At 35.5% G+C, this 17,082-nt stretch overlaps 1 protein-coding gene across 3 annotated transcripts in view; it reads right to left on the bottom strand.

Moving 5' to 3' along the window:
• Window positions 1-3,389: 3,389 nt before the first annotated feature.
• Window positions 3,390-17,082, bottom strand: part of CENPE (centromere protein E) — a 75,695-nt gene continuing 62,002 nt past the window's right edge. For 2 of the 3 annotated variants that reach the window (XM_045984386.1, XM_045984394.1), the window contains 7 exons: window positions 16,762-16,980; window positions 14,570-14,755; window positions 11,903-12,015; window positions 9,519-9,616; window positions 7,422-7,605; window positions 6,334-6,620; window positions 3,391-4,022 (listed from right to left, as the gene is read on the bottom strand). In XM_045984386.1, the coding sequence (XP_045840342.1) occupies window positions 3,928-4,022; window positions 6,334-6,620; window positions 7,422-7,605; window positions 9,519-9,616; window positions 11,903-12,015; window positions 14,570-14,755; window positions 16,762-16,980 (1,182 nt within the window). In that variant the 3' untranslated portion in view covers window positions 3,391-3,927. Of the gene's footprint in view, window positions 4,023-6,333; window positions 6,621-7,421; window positions 7,606-9,518; window positions 9,617-11,902; window positions 12,016-14,569; window positions 14,756-16,761; window positions 16,981-17,082 lie in introns of all 3 variants that reach the window. The other variant, XM_045984405.1, reaches the window with a different exon arrangement.

Raw genomic sequence — 17,082 nt, 5'->3', positions numbered from 1 at the left:
AAGAAAGGCTGTGCAGTAAGATAAGTCCCCCATTCTTCACTAGCTCAGTAAATCATTTAACTCTTCCAGTTTACCTTCTGTAAAGAAGGTAAACATAGCACCTGCCTCAGGCATGTGAAGAGAAAGGACTAGGTATTCACAACTACCAGCACAGCATTTGTTACATTTGTACTTAATAAGTGTTAATGATGACTATAATTCAATTACAGCAGATGGCAAAAATGGATGGAAAAAAGTCTCTGATCTAATTTCTGCATATATAAGCATATGCACATAAAGTCTTTGGTAAGACCGTCTCTCATTGCCCAGGGTAGCTTCTAACGGAGTCTACCGATCTCTAATCGTACTCAACTGTGCTCCTTGCTTTAGTAACAATGTCTTTAACTTTTGAGAGTTTTAGAATACATTTTTTATGGATATGAGGATTCTCTAATCAAGGCCAAGTCTAACACTTCTTTCTTGGTGCAGCTTTCTTAAGCCTCCCTTTGTCCTGATTTCCAACAATAATGCTGACTCTCTGACAGACTAAGTAACATGGTGTTGCAAAAATTTTCTTAACCATGTGTATTTTCCATGGACTAAATTTCTTCAAGATTAGGGACCATATCTTTCTCATCCTTATGTTGCAGTCAGCACATATTATGAGATGTTTGTTTTCCAACTAAATATGTTCTCAAAGGCAGTAACTTTTGGTGCCTAGATCAGTGACTGGCACACAGTAAACAGCAGTTAAGTATTTGCTGAGTATGAATGGTAGGCTTTACTAGGTTTCTTGGATATAATTTTGTTAGGCTTTCCAGAAAATGTTCCCTGCGAATAATAATCTATTTGTCTTCTTTGGTCTTGACTTTACTTCTCAGACCATTTTAGTGTCTGACTATATTACTGCTTTTTAACATTTTTGCATGTTCCATTGTTGACTTTCACAGCCATTTATCACGATATCGAAACCCAGATCACAAGAGTTAAGCAACATTCTGAGGGAGATGTTGACAACACAGAGGACTAGAAAGCTCTACCTCTATTCCTCTCACAGAAGCACCAACTTAAAACAATATACAGACTAAAATAGCTTTATAAGAACTCAAGTCAGTTAAGAAGTTGCAGTACCCCAGGTCAGGGGAGAGCTGAGAACAGCTGCATTGAAACCGGCAAGAAGGGTCATTTCTCTTTACCTCTGGTTCCACCCACCCCACCCTTTCCCCAAGCCATCAAAGCTCAGCCTCTGGCTCCTGGTTTCTCCAAGAGAGTAGGGGGAAAGAGAAGGGTGGAAAACTAACCCAGAGTTCTGGCCTTTTCTATGGCAGCCCAAGGGTTTCTGTCTTGCCTGACTTGGAGTGCTGATGGAACTGGCAATAGTTGGCACTAGAGGGCTTACAGTGCCGGAGATGGAGGCTGGAGTGGTTCATCACAGTTGGAAGAGAACGAGAAGAGTGGAGTATGTTCTTGGTGTTCCAACTTTTTGGAGGGCTGTCAAACACTGATATTTGTCTTGCCTACTTGGGGTGCTAATGGGAAGCTGAAAGACTTTGGGTTCCTGGGGGCCAATGAGAAGAAAGGAGCAGGGTGGCCTCTTACTGCAAGAACATGCTGTACTGCAGACAGACACCAGAGGGAGCAAGAGATCCAGCTCCTAGAAGAGAAATTAAAAAACTTCTCTAATTGGCAAATTATACTCACAGTCCAGAAGTCAAACGCCCTAAAAAGGTTTCAGAGATCCCCAGAATCGCTGTAGACTAGAATAGGTGGCTGCTTTTCCAAATGCATAAAACTCAGCAAAAACTCAGAACTCAGAAGGTGCGCGCGTGCGCATACACACACACACACACGCACGCACGCACACACACACACACACACACACACACACACACACACACACACACACACACACGAAACGTGACCTAAAGGACAAAATACATTTCCAGAAATCAACTCCAAAGAAACAGTGATCTATGAATTACCAAATAATTCAGAATGATGGTTTTTAAGAAACTCAATGATCTGTAAGAGAATGCAAATAGGCAACTAAATGAAATCACGAAAATGAGGTATGAACAAAATAACATTATTAACAAAGAAAAAAACTATTAGGAAGAACCAAACAGAAATTCTGGACCTGGAGAATACAGTGACTGAATTAAAAAAATTTACTAGAGGGGTTCAATAGCAGACCTGATCAAGCAGCAGAAAGAATCAAAGAAGGGAAGAAATTAAAAAAAAAAAAAAAAAGCAAAGAAAAGTGGAGAAAGACTGAGGCACTTACGGGACATCAGCAAATGGACCATTGTATGCATTATGTAGAGATGCATACATTGGTATGCATCTAGTAGAGAAAAAAGGACAAAAAAAGTATTTGAAGAAATAATGGCCCCAAACTTCCCAAATCCGAGGAAGAATATGGACATCCAAATTCTAGAGTTAAGCGACATTTTATGGACTGAACGGATACCTGATGACTGATTATACTTTCAATGGCCTTAGTTTTATTATCCAGGTGAAATTACTACTTTGAGTTACTTTTATTCAGCGGAGGAGCAGACATGGTAAAGAATCACATCTATAGCTCTGTTACAGTATCTTATTTGCGGAAGAGTGAAAAGCAGAAACAAGACTCTGAAGGGACAGGCAGGCTTGGGGGAGAGAATTAAAGGAAGGACACTTTCCCCTTAACCCTGTTAAGCATATTAAGGAAAAATATCCATCCATAGATTGTATAAAATGATAGCTATGGTGTAATTCATAATCTCTTCCTTTGAATGAATCTTACTAAAGAGCCAAGAATGAGTTGAAATCACTAACTCTGTTCTAAACCTTTGCAACTTGCTGTTTTATGTGGTTTTTAAAGTCATATGATATAAAAGTAATATTATAAAACCTCCCTAAAACCACAGTTCTTAACCTCCTGTAGGGTGACAGATCCCTTTAATAACAAGATAAAAGTATGGGTCCAAGTATCCTAGAAAAATGACAAAATTATCAAATTAACATAAAATTTCCGAGGTTTTACAGACTGCATGAAGCCCATCCATAGATGCTTTATATGTCTGTGGGGACTCCGGGTTTAGAAGACTTTCTACTTCGATAGAAATTCTGGTGCTGTTTCCTCATGTCTGAAATAAAAGGGTAAACTAAATGGTCCATGAAGTTCTTCCAGCTGGGAGTAAAATGCAGTAGAGTACAAAATCTGGTAACAAACCAACCAATGTAGAGTGCTTTTCTAAGGGGCTGGTGGGTGACAGAAAATCGAGAGAGAATTTTTGTATTTATTATAGCAAAAGAAAGATTAGCCTAGAAAATGAAAAGGTCATAGCACTTTGCTATCCCTTAGCCACTTAAATCCAGAAAGCATGTGTAGATTCTCATAGCAAAATTCTGAGATTCTGAAAAATTCAACAAACAAGTAGAGCCAAATATACCGAGTACCCCACCAAGAAACCATTAATTACCATTACAGAGAGTTGTGATTCAGAACCACTAATTAAACATTTATTGAATATTCAAGGTACATAAAAAGGAGCTTATAATTCTGTTAATTAAATGATGCTTTAATCTATGCATTATGCCTTGGAATTATCTAAGTCACATGTGGATAACATTACATTAATAAAAATGAATACATTTTATGTATACATGGAAAGACTGGAACATTCCTTCAATAATTTTGTTCTTTACAAAATATATAAATAAATAAAACAATTCAACTTCTAAAGTATTACCACATTCAAGAAAATATTGCCATCACCATTCTAAATTACTGGAAGGCATTAATCTCTATTCCTTCATCTTCGATTTCAAGTGGCAAAAAGAAAACTGAATTGAGATTAAGTTGGGCTGTGACAACATTGCCAGGGACAGGCACATGAAGGAATAAATAGTCATGTCCAAGCAGGGAATGCTGGGGCCCCAGAAAAGCAACAGGAAAGGAGTCTACTGTGTCCTGCACTCGGGTGCATCTTTTCCTGAGGAGGTGTGCCACGGAGCTGACTGAGGACCCACACTCTCTGCTCCAGCAGTTTGTTCTTCTGAGAAAAGACAAGAAAACCCAAAAGTAATCTTATTAAAAACCACACACACACAATTTGAATACAACTGGGAATGGAAACGATTTTAAGACAGTAGAGATATAAAGCATGAAAAATGACAGTATGGTCATTAATGTCCTCATGTTTGGTCATTAAAAAGGTGTATTTCACTTCATCTGAGGTGGAGAAGTGTACTGTCTATTTTCTCATAAAATCAACTCTTATAGAACTGTTATAACGCTAACCCTAACCCGTTTTGTATATAAAGCCAAGAAGTAATAAAGTGTCACTTGAAATTCATCAGTTTGAGATTCAAAGTGAATCAAACACAGATTGAGTCCAATTTTCCTTGGCCCTAATTTTAGAAAAAAAAAAAAAAAAATCTGTGCTAAGCAAATAGTATATGTTTTGGAGAATATTTAGTCATTCTTTGAACACTCTGAGGCTTTAAAAAGCACTTCAACTGTATTTATGTTTATAAGCAATATTCATTTTCAAATGATTAATTAAAATAAATCTCACATACCTGGTCTTTGCAATTATCTCAAGTTGTTGAGAAAATTTATCTTTTTATAATTCAAATTCAAAACTAACATTAAAATTCTTTTTGAATGGTATTTTACTAATTCAGGCTGGGACTATGTCCTTTAATTCTGAATTTTTTTTTTTTAAAGATTTTATTTATTTGACAGACAGAGAGAGTGAGCACAAAAGTGGGGGCAGCAGGCAGAGAGAGAGGAAGAAGCAGGCTCTCTGCTCAGCAGGGAGCCTGATGTGGGGCTTGATTCTAGGACTTGGACCAGGATCTGAACTGAAGGCAGACTGAACTGAGTCACCCAGGCACCTCTGAATTCGTCAGTTTTTGATTCATATTCTTCCAGCTTACTCTTTTATTTACTTCAGTTAAAAACAGTACCAGAGTGATGCATATATTGATAAAAAGACTCAAGCATTTTTATTTGCGGTTGAATTAATTCATATTAATTCATATGAACTAATTCATATCTATGTCCCTGGCACTATCAGATAAAATCAAAAGATGATTGAAAGTTTCTCAGTTTTTCGGGGCACCATAGTATGACAGGGGCACTCTGCCAATCCTCCATCCACCCCTCTGTGCCTGGCACCTGGGCTGAGGTGGGGGTGACCCTTGACACTGCCTCCCTCCGACCAGTCAGGAGCCTAGCACTGCTGATTTTACTCCCAAATCTCTCCCATCCATCCATTTCTCTCCATCTCCCTTGAGCCTGCTCAAGTCCCTGCTACTATCACACTCCTTGCTTGGACAACTGTCATCAACTCTTGCTCCTATTATTTTTTGGTCACCATAGAGCTAAGGTGCAGTGTTCAAAATCTATAACTCATTATGATTCCCCCATCATGTTGTTTAAAATCTTTCAAAGTCTTTGTCTATATGTTTTCAGGAAAAAAGTAAAAATTCTTTTATACAATCAACAAATTCCCACACACCTGGCTCTTCTGTTTGGCTTCGCTGCCTCCACCCCCAGCAGCTTGTGTTCACTGTGCTCGGGTCAGCTTGCTTTCTTTCAGCCCCCACCCTGGTTACAGTCCGTCCTACCCTGGGGGTGTCACTGTTCTATCTGCCTGAAATACGTCTCCTTCTCCTCTTTGTTAAGCTGACTCACATTAACCTTTTAGATTTCAGCATCCTTCTTCAAGGAAGACTTCCCTACTATTCCTGAAACAAAAGCCTATTCTATGCCTTATAGCCTCTTACACTCTAGAATTTTACCCATTTTTATTTTTATTTTTGATTACTTGATTACTGTATCTCTTAGCAGGACTGTAAGCTTCCGTAGGGTGGGGACCATGTCTGGTTTAGCTTATCAATGTACCATCAGGGTCTCATCTCTGACACATAGTTGGAGACCAAAATTTTTTGCTGATTGGGTGAATTAATAAGTAAATGAAACAAGTCTATGATCTTGCTTGTGTAAAATGAAGATAATGCTATTGGAAATACTGGCCCACTGCATTGATAAGAAAGCTTCTTCAGTGAAAGTTCTGTTTATAGGGTAGTGTCTTCATGTTTTTAATAGAGTTGCTAGTATTTTAGGGAAAAGTTGAAGGTTTAAGAGGTAGAATAAAGACTCAATTTGGGGTAAAAAATGATGGACATCAGTGTGGTGCTTTGGAGAAACTTTCTCACAATAGAAATGTCAAATGAAGTCTGTGCGCTGTAGCTTGCTCAACTATATATCCTGTCTAACCTTGCCCTTCGGGGCCACAAATTAAAGATGAGTTCTGACAGTTATCCCCTGATTTCCAAAGAACCAGTATATTTACATACCTGGGCAAAGGCCTAAACTGGAGTTATCAAAATAGCGAACTGGATGAGGTGTTGGTAAAGACTTTGATCGGCTGTCAAAAAACCAAGACTTTGGTGATTCCCTTGGCACAGGATCTTGTAAATTCCGTTCCTTGCATTGAGAAGGTGTATGTGGCCTCTTTTTAGAAGGTGTTCTAGTCACTTTAGGAGACTGTGGAGAATTCTCACAACTAACTTCTCTTTGAGTCTCTCTCTTAAGGATTCTCTCCTTCCATGTTTTGACCTCATTGGAAAGATGATGATTATTGCTTGAATATAGGAGAGAGAGAGAGAGAGAGAGAGAGAGACTGTAAGTCTGTACAATTCCTGCATTTATTCACCTGGTACATTTGTTCTCTATTTCCTGGCCACATTGTGTGTTGCAGTTCCACCAACTGGTTATTCTTTGTGACCAAAAGCCTGTGCACATGTTGCCCTCTGCCTAGAAGGCTTTCCAGTCTCTCCTTTCATCTGGCCTAACTCTTGCCCTTTTCCACAGCTACTCTTTTATCAGTTTCTTCACCATCACCCCTCCCCACATCTAGATAAGGTCTTAGTTGTGGTTTTCTGTTCTTGCTGTTTAATAGCACTCATTGCAAAAAATTAGTTGTATAGTTATTTGTTTACTGCCTATTGTTCTTCTATTGTATCATTAGTAAAGTGCTTGGCACAAGATTCTAATTGTTGATAAAAGCCAAATATTAAATTTGTTAGAATTGTTTATAAAATAAAAAGAAAATAGGCTACAATAATAATGGACTTATGGAATTCTCCTTTGACTTGGGTATGCAGACTTGTGGTCTATTTAATTTGCCCCTTAAAGATCTTTGTTTACTTCCTGTTTCTGGCTTTGTTAAAAATAGGTCAATTGACAGATAGCAAACATCTGGAATGGGGGTACTACAGTCTTATTCCTTTTAAAAAACATTTATTACATATATTCTAAAAGTTACTTCCCCGTATGCATGAAGGGTTGCCAACTGCAAAAACTTGTATGGAGGTGTATACACCAAGCTCCCCACATGTAATAGCTAGAAGCATAATTTTGATATCACATAAGCATATCTTACCTTAATAGTTCATTCTTTTGCTTTATTAGCTGTTCGTTTTGCTGCTTTAACTTTGAGACTTCTTTTTCTAGCCGTATATATTCACTTTTTAAAATAAGAGCTTTTGTGCTCTGTACGATGCCACTACCGCCTCCACAAGTTAAGGGTCTATTTGAAGGCTGAGAGTCCGTACATTCTGACACAACTGTGAGGGGGGCAAATACACCATAGGGCATCATTTTCATTATCTCCAAAGTTTAAATTAGAGGAAAAACTACGAAGAGCCATTAAGTCACTGCAAAAACCAGACTATCTCAATCACCATGTCCCTAGAAGCCATCCTTCCTTCCTCCTTTTACCTCCTCTCCTAAGCCTGCTTGATCAACACTTCTAATTGTCTCTAGAATCCTCCCGCTTCTCTCTAGCTGCCAGTTCCACTAGCACAACACTGCTGGCTGGAAGCTTCCACTATAACGGCAGCAGCGGCTCCCTGCCCCACCCCCCATTTAGTGTTGTCCTTCCCTGCTCTCTCCTCTGCATCAGTGGACACCCTGGAGGGCTTCTTATAGCACAGAATGTGTGTGTGGGGTCCACCACCAGTCATTCAGCGTGCTTTAAGTTCTCAAGACACAGTTGTAACTAAATAAAATTCAGAATGGTACAAAAACATATATTATTAAGTATTCTACACTATATGTGTGAAAATAAGGTAAGGACACATTTTGTAAATTTTAGGTAAAAATGCCTAAAAATGTGAGGTGCTTACAGAGTAGAGCAAGCCACTGCTTAAATGACAATTTAAAAAAGAGGGAGAGTTGTGTGGGGGGAAGATATTCAATGTCCATTTTCTTTTGAATTACTCTGAGTTCAGATATAATATGTACCTAGGAAAGAAACAAATCAAGAGTAATTACAACAAATCAGGCTTGTTTCTAGTTTTGTCCCTTAAAGTTTTCCAGGTAGGGGTGAACTTCTCCAGCAACAGATACTAGAGAAGTTCAGGCCAAACATGTATGAGACAACATCTTTAAAACTATCTCATTTTTTTTTAAATGTGTGGATAATAATACACACAAGTATCACCTTATGTTGGATTGACATTCAGAATTTTCAGTGTGCTTTTACACACAACTTTCAGTTTGATCCTTACAATACATATATATGTATTATAATATATATATTTACATATATATACATATATATATTTACATATATACATATATATACAATAATGTAAAAATATATAAACATATATACACAATATGTAAAAAATAAAAATGTATACATATAGACATGTAATATGTATATACATGTAAAAATATATATGTATATACATTATATATATACATACACATATATATATACACACTATATATGTATATACATACATATATATATACATATATATACACATATATATATATGGAGGTCAGGTATCATCCCCTTGATTTCAAAAAGCCATCAAGTGAGAAGGATCAGTCCTGACTTGGTTCACTGCTCGTTTACTATACAAAGCTGTTCCAAATACTGTTCAGCATCCTCTCTTTTCAAATGAAACAAAGAGATAGTTATATGGAAAAAGGTACAGGTTGAGGAATGCATATGCAGAAATTTGACCATTAGACCTGAAAATTGTATCTAAGATAAATTTGAACGCCTTTGCAAGTAAGCATCAACTCTCTTCTCAGTACTAAGAACATGTAGGATATTATTTCCTTATTTCTACCATGTGCTGATTGTATTTTTGCTGTGCATATGGTTAAAATCTATTACAATATATTTGTATTTTTATTGGTAAGGGTACTTTTACCTTGAGAGTTACATTATTCTTTTATAGTACTGAAGATATCTTCACTCACATGTAAAGATCCGATAATGCAAAGGTAAAATTCTTATTTTTTAAGAATCTATAATGGATAAATAGTTGAGATTACAGGAAACTAAGGAGATATCATAGAATAAACGTGATCCCAATAAATTCATTTCAAAAGTAGTTTTTTCTAACTTAGTGGTTAACAGTTTATTCTTGACTGTCACAAATATAACAGTCTTAAAAATGTCTAAGTATACTGAGAAATAAGATGGAAAGAATCTGGCAATATCAGTATTTCTACTTACTTGAGGTATCTTGGGCTTGTTGATTTCTTCTCAGATTTTCTCTCAATACCCTTATAACTTCTTTTTGATATTCTACAGTGGCTTTTGTAGAAGTAATTCTAAAAAGAACAACAGAAACATGTAAAAGCTTTATAACTAATTTTTGATGGAAGAATAAACAGAACTGCTATCAATAAGATATATTTTATTTTCTTTTTTTTTTAATTTATTTATTTATTTTTTTTTATTTTATTTATTTGACAGAGAGAAATCACAAGAGAGGCAGGCAAAGAGAGAGGAAGGGAAGCAGGCTCTCCGCTGAGCAGAGAGCCCGATGCGGGACTCGATCCCAGGACCCTGAGATCATGACCTGAGCTGAAGGCAGCGGCTTAACCCACTGAGCCACCCAGGCGCCCATATTTTATTTTCTAATAAGATATATCACATTGACATAAAACCCATAAGTGGCAGTAGGGTATCACGTATTTTATAGGGGTAACGCCATCAAATTAGAAGTATTCTATTTGGTTGCAGGTGTAATTTTTAAAGTTCTTTTTAAATTTCTGGAAGCCCAATGGCTGTTAATCAGATACAGTTACCAGAGCATTAAAGTGAAAAGAACTTTTACATATTTCAGGTAAGAAAAGAATTTTTACCTATTTCAACACTGTCAGGGAAGCAAACCCTGGCTGCAGCTCTAGTCTAATGTGATACAAAGGTCAAGTTCAGCTCACTGTTCCCTAGTAGAAAGTGACATTTTAGGAATTGTTGTCTTAAGTGTTAATCAGCAGTGTTAAATCACGAGAATTTCTGCTTTTAGAGACTCTGAAAATATCTGCTGGTTCTATTCTATATGTAAAATTGCCTTTTTAAAAAATGTTTATTTATTTGAGAGAGAGAGAGCCAGAGGGAGAGGTAGAGAGAAACTCAAATAGACTCTGTGTGGAGCCGAATGCAGAACTTGATCTCAGGACCCCAAGATAATGACCTGAACTGAAACCAAGAGTTGGATGTTTAACTGACTGCATCACCCAGGTGCCCCTGAAATTGCTTTTTTATAATGAAGAAATTGATAGGTATAAGTTTCATTAAAACCATGGTCCTATCAATGGAAGGCTGGTTAGAAGGCATGGAGCTTCAGAGTGCTACTTTTTGGGCAAATTTGATATCACTGTTAAATATTTATAGGAAGAACAAAAAGCATTAGGAGTCAGAAGGAGTCTTAAGAAATCATCTAATACAAACCTGTCCTTACTAATTATGAATACAAAGACCAGAGAGATTAAAAAGCTAATATGTGAGGTAATATAATAATAAGTGGCAATATTATATTTCTAATTCACTGTCTCTGACTCTGTTTAATGTTCATTATGCTATATCATAAAGAACCTCAGGCATGCCATTATATACCGTATATATAAATAAAAAGAAGTCAGTCATGCTTTTTGGGTACTAGGTACCCTAATTTAAAATGATATACAGTTTTATACAAAAATACAATAGGAAGAACAAGTTAAATTAAGAGAACCAACAGAAATCTTAATCGAAATCTTAGTCGAACTGCTAAATATATAAATACAAGATGCACATATATTTAGGTTCTTAACGTTCATTTTCAAGCATAAAAAGGCCATTTTTTAATACTATTTAAGACAGCAAGAAGCATCAAAACATAGCATGTTAGTAATTGATCATAACTATGCTTATTTTTTAAAAATTTTGCAGCTGTAATGAGAATTTAGCAAATTTAAAATCGGTGGATGTTTAAATTTATTTTAAAAAGCAGTAATAATACTTTCATATATTTAAAAAAGTTAACTTTTTAATGCAAAAAAATTTAGATGGGAAAAAGTGCAAAAAATTTAGATGGGAAAATTAAGCTTTTTTTCCTTTTAAAGATTTATTTATTATTTGACAGAGAGAGAGCAAGAGAGTGAGAGAGCACAAGCAGGGGAGCAGCAGGCAGAGAAAGAGGGAGAAGCAGTCTCCTTGCTGAGCAAGGAGCTCAATGTGGGGCTCAATCTTAGGACCCTGGGATCATGACCTGAGCTGAAGGCAGATGACTGAGCCACCAGAGATCCCGAAACTTAAGGTATTAAAGTCATGTTCAGTTAAGGCAAAGACATGCTCTTTTTCTTTTTTTTAAAAAATGATAATTATGAATATTTATTTGGCATTTTCAAAACATGATATGCTAACTAATAACTGTCTGAAAAAGACAAAAAAATCAGAGATTTTAAAACATTTCAAATAAGTACTTATATCCAACTACAGGTAAAACAAATATGTAATAATACAGAAGGTTTCCATAATACAAAAAACAAAAAAACAAAACAAAACAAACAAAAAAAACTATTTCAGCAGTATGGTAAGCAACCTGAAAAAGGTAAGAAATTCTGACATACTCTTTTTCAAACTCTTTAGCATTTTTCATCTTCTCTAGGTCTATTTTCACCAGCTTCGTTTTGAGATCTTCAATTTCTTCTTTATAGGGCTTAGCTCCTAAAGCAACTTTGTCCTAATTTTTTTAGAGAAAAGAAAAATAATTTCAGAGCAGTTTTAAAAAGCTGTTAACTAACTTGATTTGGAAGGAACATTTTAAAACAGTAAGCTCCAAATACATGAAAAGTGAAAAGGCACAGAATTTAACCCTAAAATGAACAACATGTACATATTTGATGTGAAGTATACATGAAACTATTGAAAGCTAATAGGGAATTAAGAACACATGACCTTCACTGTTTTTTTTTTTTTTTTTTTTTTTTTAAATTTTTATTCATTTGAGAGAGAGAGTGAGAGAGAGAGCATAAGCAGGGTGAGGGGCAGAGGGAGAGGGAGAAGCAGACTCCTCACTGAACAGGGAGCCTGACACAGGGCTTGATCCTGGGACTCCTGGGATGATGACCTGAGCCAAAGGCAGGCACTTAACCTACTGAGCCACCCAGGCACCCCTTCATTTCCTAAAACAAATTTTTCTCCAATTAAAAATGATATAAACAAAATGAAACAGAAAGGTTGAAAATAATGGGTAGATACAGGTAAATCAGGAAAATGAAACAAAAAGATGTCAGAATGGCAATATAAATATCAAACTAGATTTGAATTCAAGGTACAAAGTAATATAAAGTGTTGTTGGGATATTTGTACTCAAAGATGGTTCATTCCAGTGCTGAAAATACATCTACTTTCTACTCAGAGAAAAAAATCATATGTAAATACATACATATATTTAAACTTTTTTATAAATAAACTTTTATTTCCCCTATTATTAATACCACATTTTAGTGATGGGCCAATATTGATACATTCCAGGCTGCGCTCAGGTTTATTATTTGTATTGAACATTCTGCAGGTTTTGACAAATGTACAATGACACATGTTCTTTAGTATGATATCATACAGAATATATTCACTATCTTAAAAACCCCGTGTTCCACCTAGTCGTCCTACCCTCCCTTTCCCCTTCTGGACCATTGGCAATCATTGATCTTTTTACTGTCTCCCTGGTTTTGCCTTTTCCAGAATATCATATAGTTGGAATCACTTTTCAGTTTGGCTTCTTTTAATGAACAGTGTGCACATAAGGCCCATCCATGTCTTTGCGGCTCAATAGCTCATTTCTAATTACTGCTGAATAAATCACTCATTTCTTTTTAGCACTGCACCACAACTATAGATATTAAACAAAAAATAAAATCCATCTAAATAGGGACCGAAAGAGCTCGCTCTATTCCTCTAGGCTTTCCCAACCCAACTCCCAGAGAAACGTTTACATGCATACCATGGCTAGCAAAGACTAAAAAGATGCAAAACCTCCAAAAATGATAGATGATCAGTTTAAGGAGGTGGATGACTGTATAAGATAAGCTCATTTTTGGAGGAGCCGAGTAGAGTAAATATTTACTCTAAAAAATTATAAAGCTTTGCAGTTTTCTTGTTTTTTTTTTTTTTTTTTTTTTTTAGTTTTACATTTAACAAGATTGAGACTGTTTTTTATTGCCACTTCTATTTCAAGAACCAGAACTTTTAGAACAGTGTTAAAATGATGAAAGGAGCATTCTTTTTTTTTTTTTTTAAAGATTTTATTTATTTATTTGACAGAGAGATCACAAGTAGATAGAGAGGCAGGCAGAGAGAGAGAGAGAGAGAGAGGGAAGCAGGCTCCCTGCTGAGCAGAGAGCCCGACGCGGGACTCGATCCCAGCACCCTGGGATCATGACCTGAGCCGGAAGGCAGAGGCTTAACCCACTGAGCCACCCAGGCGCCCCAGGAGCAGACATTCTTGACTTGTTCCTAATTTTAACTGAAATGAAGAGATAGCAAACTTAAGTGACTATTAGGGTCAGACTCAAGCAAAAGAAGCATGAGAAGGGTAGGAACTAAAAAAAAAGGAGTGGTAAGGAAGTGATGAATGAAGGTACGACTTGTGTAATGGCATTCATGATCAAAGACAAATTACTATGCTTCCTTTTTCCCCCTTTAATTTAATTAATTTATTTATCTATTTGAGAGAGAGAGAGAGAGAGAGAATGCACAGAGGGAGAGGAAGAAGCAGACTTCCCGCTGAGCAGAGAGCCTGATGTGGGGTTGGATCCTAGAACCCTGGGATCGTGACCTGAGCGGAACCTACTGAGCCACCCAGGCATCCCATGACAAATTACTGTTCCTTATAGAGTAAACAGATCAGATTCAGCCCAGAGGCTGCCAGGTGGGGCTCAATAATGAGATTAAAAAAATTTTTTTAAAATGTACTTATCTAATAAAGAGTAAATATTTAGATGAGCTTTTTAAATGAAAAATAAAAATGCACATCTTAAACTATAAAGAATATATATATTTAAAAAATAATTTTCCTAAGAGTATAGAAAATAATCATTATCTTACATGAAAATCTACTCTTGCATTTCAGTTCTAAATTTCCACTTGCTTTTTTAAGCTTGAGTACTGAACTTTAGATGTTACATAAGTAACAGGAAGTTCAAGTAAAAGATTGGAGTTCCAAATTATCCTCCAAATTCAACAGTAAAAGAAAAAAAAACCCCTTTTATTAGAAAATGAGTTTGTTAAGTTACCTGAAGTACTTGGATCATTTCTTTTGTTTTTTCAAGGCATTTATTTGATTCATTAACTTGTGCTTGAAGTTTCGATATTATGTCATTAGTCATCTCAAGTTCTTTCTGCATCTTTATAATCTTGCTTTCCTTGTACTTAGCGCTTTCCTTAGCTTCACGCAGTGAAGTTTCCAGCTCCTGAATTTTCTGTTAGAAAAAGTCCACAGATGAGATGTGCCATGTAGCAGAATCACAGTATGTAAGTGTAAGACAAAGATGGCCATATATACGTATTAACGTTTCAGGTTGCATTAATAAAGGATAGAAGAGAAACCAAATGTCATTCAATTTACACATGTATTATTTTCTTTATTTAGAAACTGATGATTTTTGGATTAAAACGACCCAAATTTTATATTATAAGGTTTAGTGTTATTTTATTTACTGGTTAGTATTGTGCTAAGCATATTAAACACACTCACATTTTAAATTAATACCACTTAAAGGAAATACACTCATTAACTGACTCTCTAAGTAATGCATATAACATATCTTTTCCTCTATTTTTATTACCTAGTTTTAAAATTCAAAAATACAGGTATGTGGAAAAATTCGAATGCATGTAATGAAGGGTAAGTTTCCCTGTCTCAGAACAGTAGCTGACCCAGCAGCAACCACTACTGAACTCTTTCAAGTGTATCCTTCTGAAAATTTTCTATGTCTATCCGAGCATTTGTGAACATATAGTTATAAAAATGGTCAGTCATACATACAGTAGGAACATACTGAATATATAGTTTTTTTTTTCAACCTGACAATATATTTCCATTATCAGCACATACAGATCTCTCCATGTTTTTGTTTTCATGGATACATACATCCTGTTTCTTAGAGGTACTATAAATTAGTTAACCCATCAACTGCCAATGAATATCTAGGTTATTTCTGGTTTTTTACAAGTAAAAAATACGTGAATTTAAATACATGAATTTGTCCATATTTATAAGATTATTCACCTACATACACACACATACAGGTTTTTCTAGAAAATATCTGTTTCTTCTTGCTCCATCCAGAATTTATTTTTGTTTGAGTGAGGTAGAAACCCAGATTTATTTCTTCCCAGGTGGCTAGCTGGTTGTCAGAATCAAACATTAATTAAATCATCTTTTCCCCACCGAGTAGGCTGCTGCCATTATCAAACACTGAATTTTCCTCCCTGAGTACATATGCTGCTAAACTCTCTACTTGGGTCCACTGTTCTATTTGTCTATTTCTGTATCATTACCAAACTATTCTATGATACTCTAATTTGTCATAATTACCAAAGTAATAGCATGTAATAATTATCTGATAGGGTATTTCCGGGGATTATTGAAGACGGAATTTCCTCCTGCTTCTTTATTGCTTTGGTAGATGGGGTTAATATTTCTGCTATTTTTGACTCTACTAGCTACTGAGGTCTGCAGGGATTAGCAAATCAATAAACTGTACTAGTGATTTTCTAGTTTCCACCGGTAATTGATCATTAAACTAGTGCCTGATATTTTAAGTATTTATTTGGGTAAAAATGATAAATTATAATTTACTCTTGGGTTCTTCATTAAGTCATTTTGTAAGCTAACAGAATAAAATAGCATGTTTGCTTCACAGATTTCCAAGTAAGGCTAGTTAATAAAATAACTGAATCATTCAAATAATGTATTGATTCTTAGATACAGGTAAATCTGCACTAAGACATCTGTTATATTTTTAGTCTCTTCCATTTTAATTTTGATATAAAATTAACCAATATTAAGGCTTTGATTAGATAAAACCTGAATTGCCCTTTCCCTCTAAGCTCATTCTATCAATAGACACAGATTATAGTTCAATAAAAAGTTACATGATTGAAAAAATTTAATGTTACAGTAATGGCACTTTAAGAGATACATATATCTCTTAATCAAATTAAGCTATGAGTTACTTCTGTTTTATAATTCAAAGGGAAGATGTCATTTAATATATATAGCTCTGTAGTTGAGTGATTAGCCACAATAGAATTCAATTTAAAAAGGAAAACCATCACATACAAAAACATGGTCTATGTTGTCTGATACATTTGATACTATAATTTTGCTCTGAAATGTTTGCTCTGAAATGAAATGTATATAAAATATAGCTTTAACTTATCAAATTGCAAACTGTAAAACATCTTATAAGAAATCACATACCTCTGCGGTTAGTTGTGTGGCTCTTGCTGTAACATGTAGATTCTTATTGTCTTCTGTAGCAGAATGAACAAGGATACCAGACGTTAGGGACATCTTCAAAGTTTGGTAGTTTTTGAATAGTTGTTCATTTTTCTCTTTCACTGATTTCAGGTCATGTTCCCATTCTCTGACTATAGCAGCATTTCTTTCCTCAAACTCAGTAGATTCATTCATTATAGCCTATTAAATAGTAAAGCACCATTATAACTCTAAAATGAATTACATATAAAAAACACTATGAAAACTACTAGAATTCTAGGACAAGGCATATGCTGAAATTCA

Source organism: Meles meles, chromosome 2 (assembly GCF_922984935.1).
Source record: "Meles meles chromosome 2, mMelMel3.1 paternal haplotype, whole genome shotgun sequence".
Taxonomy (NCBI): Eukaryota; Metazoa; Chordata; class Mammalia; order Carnivora; family Mustelidae; genus Meles; species Meles meles.
This window is presented reverse-complemented; position numbering and strand designations above follow the sequence as displayed.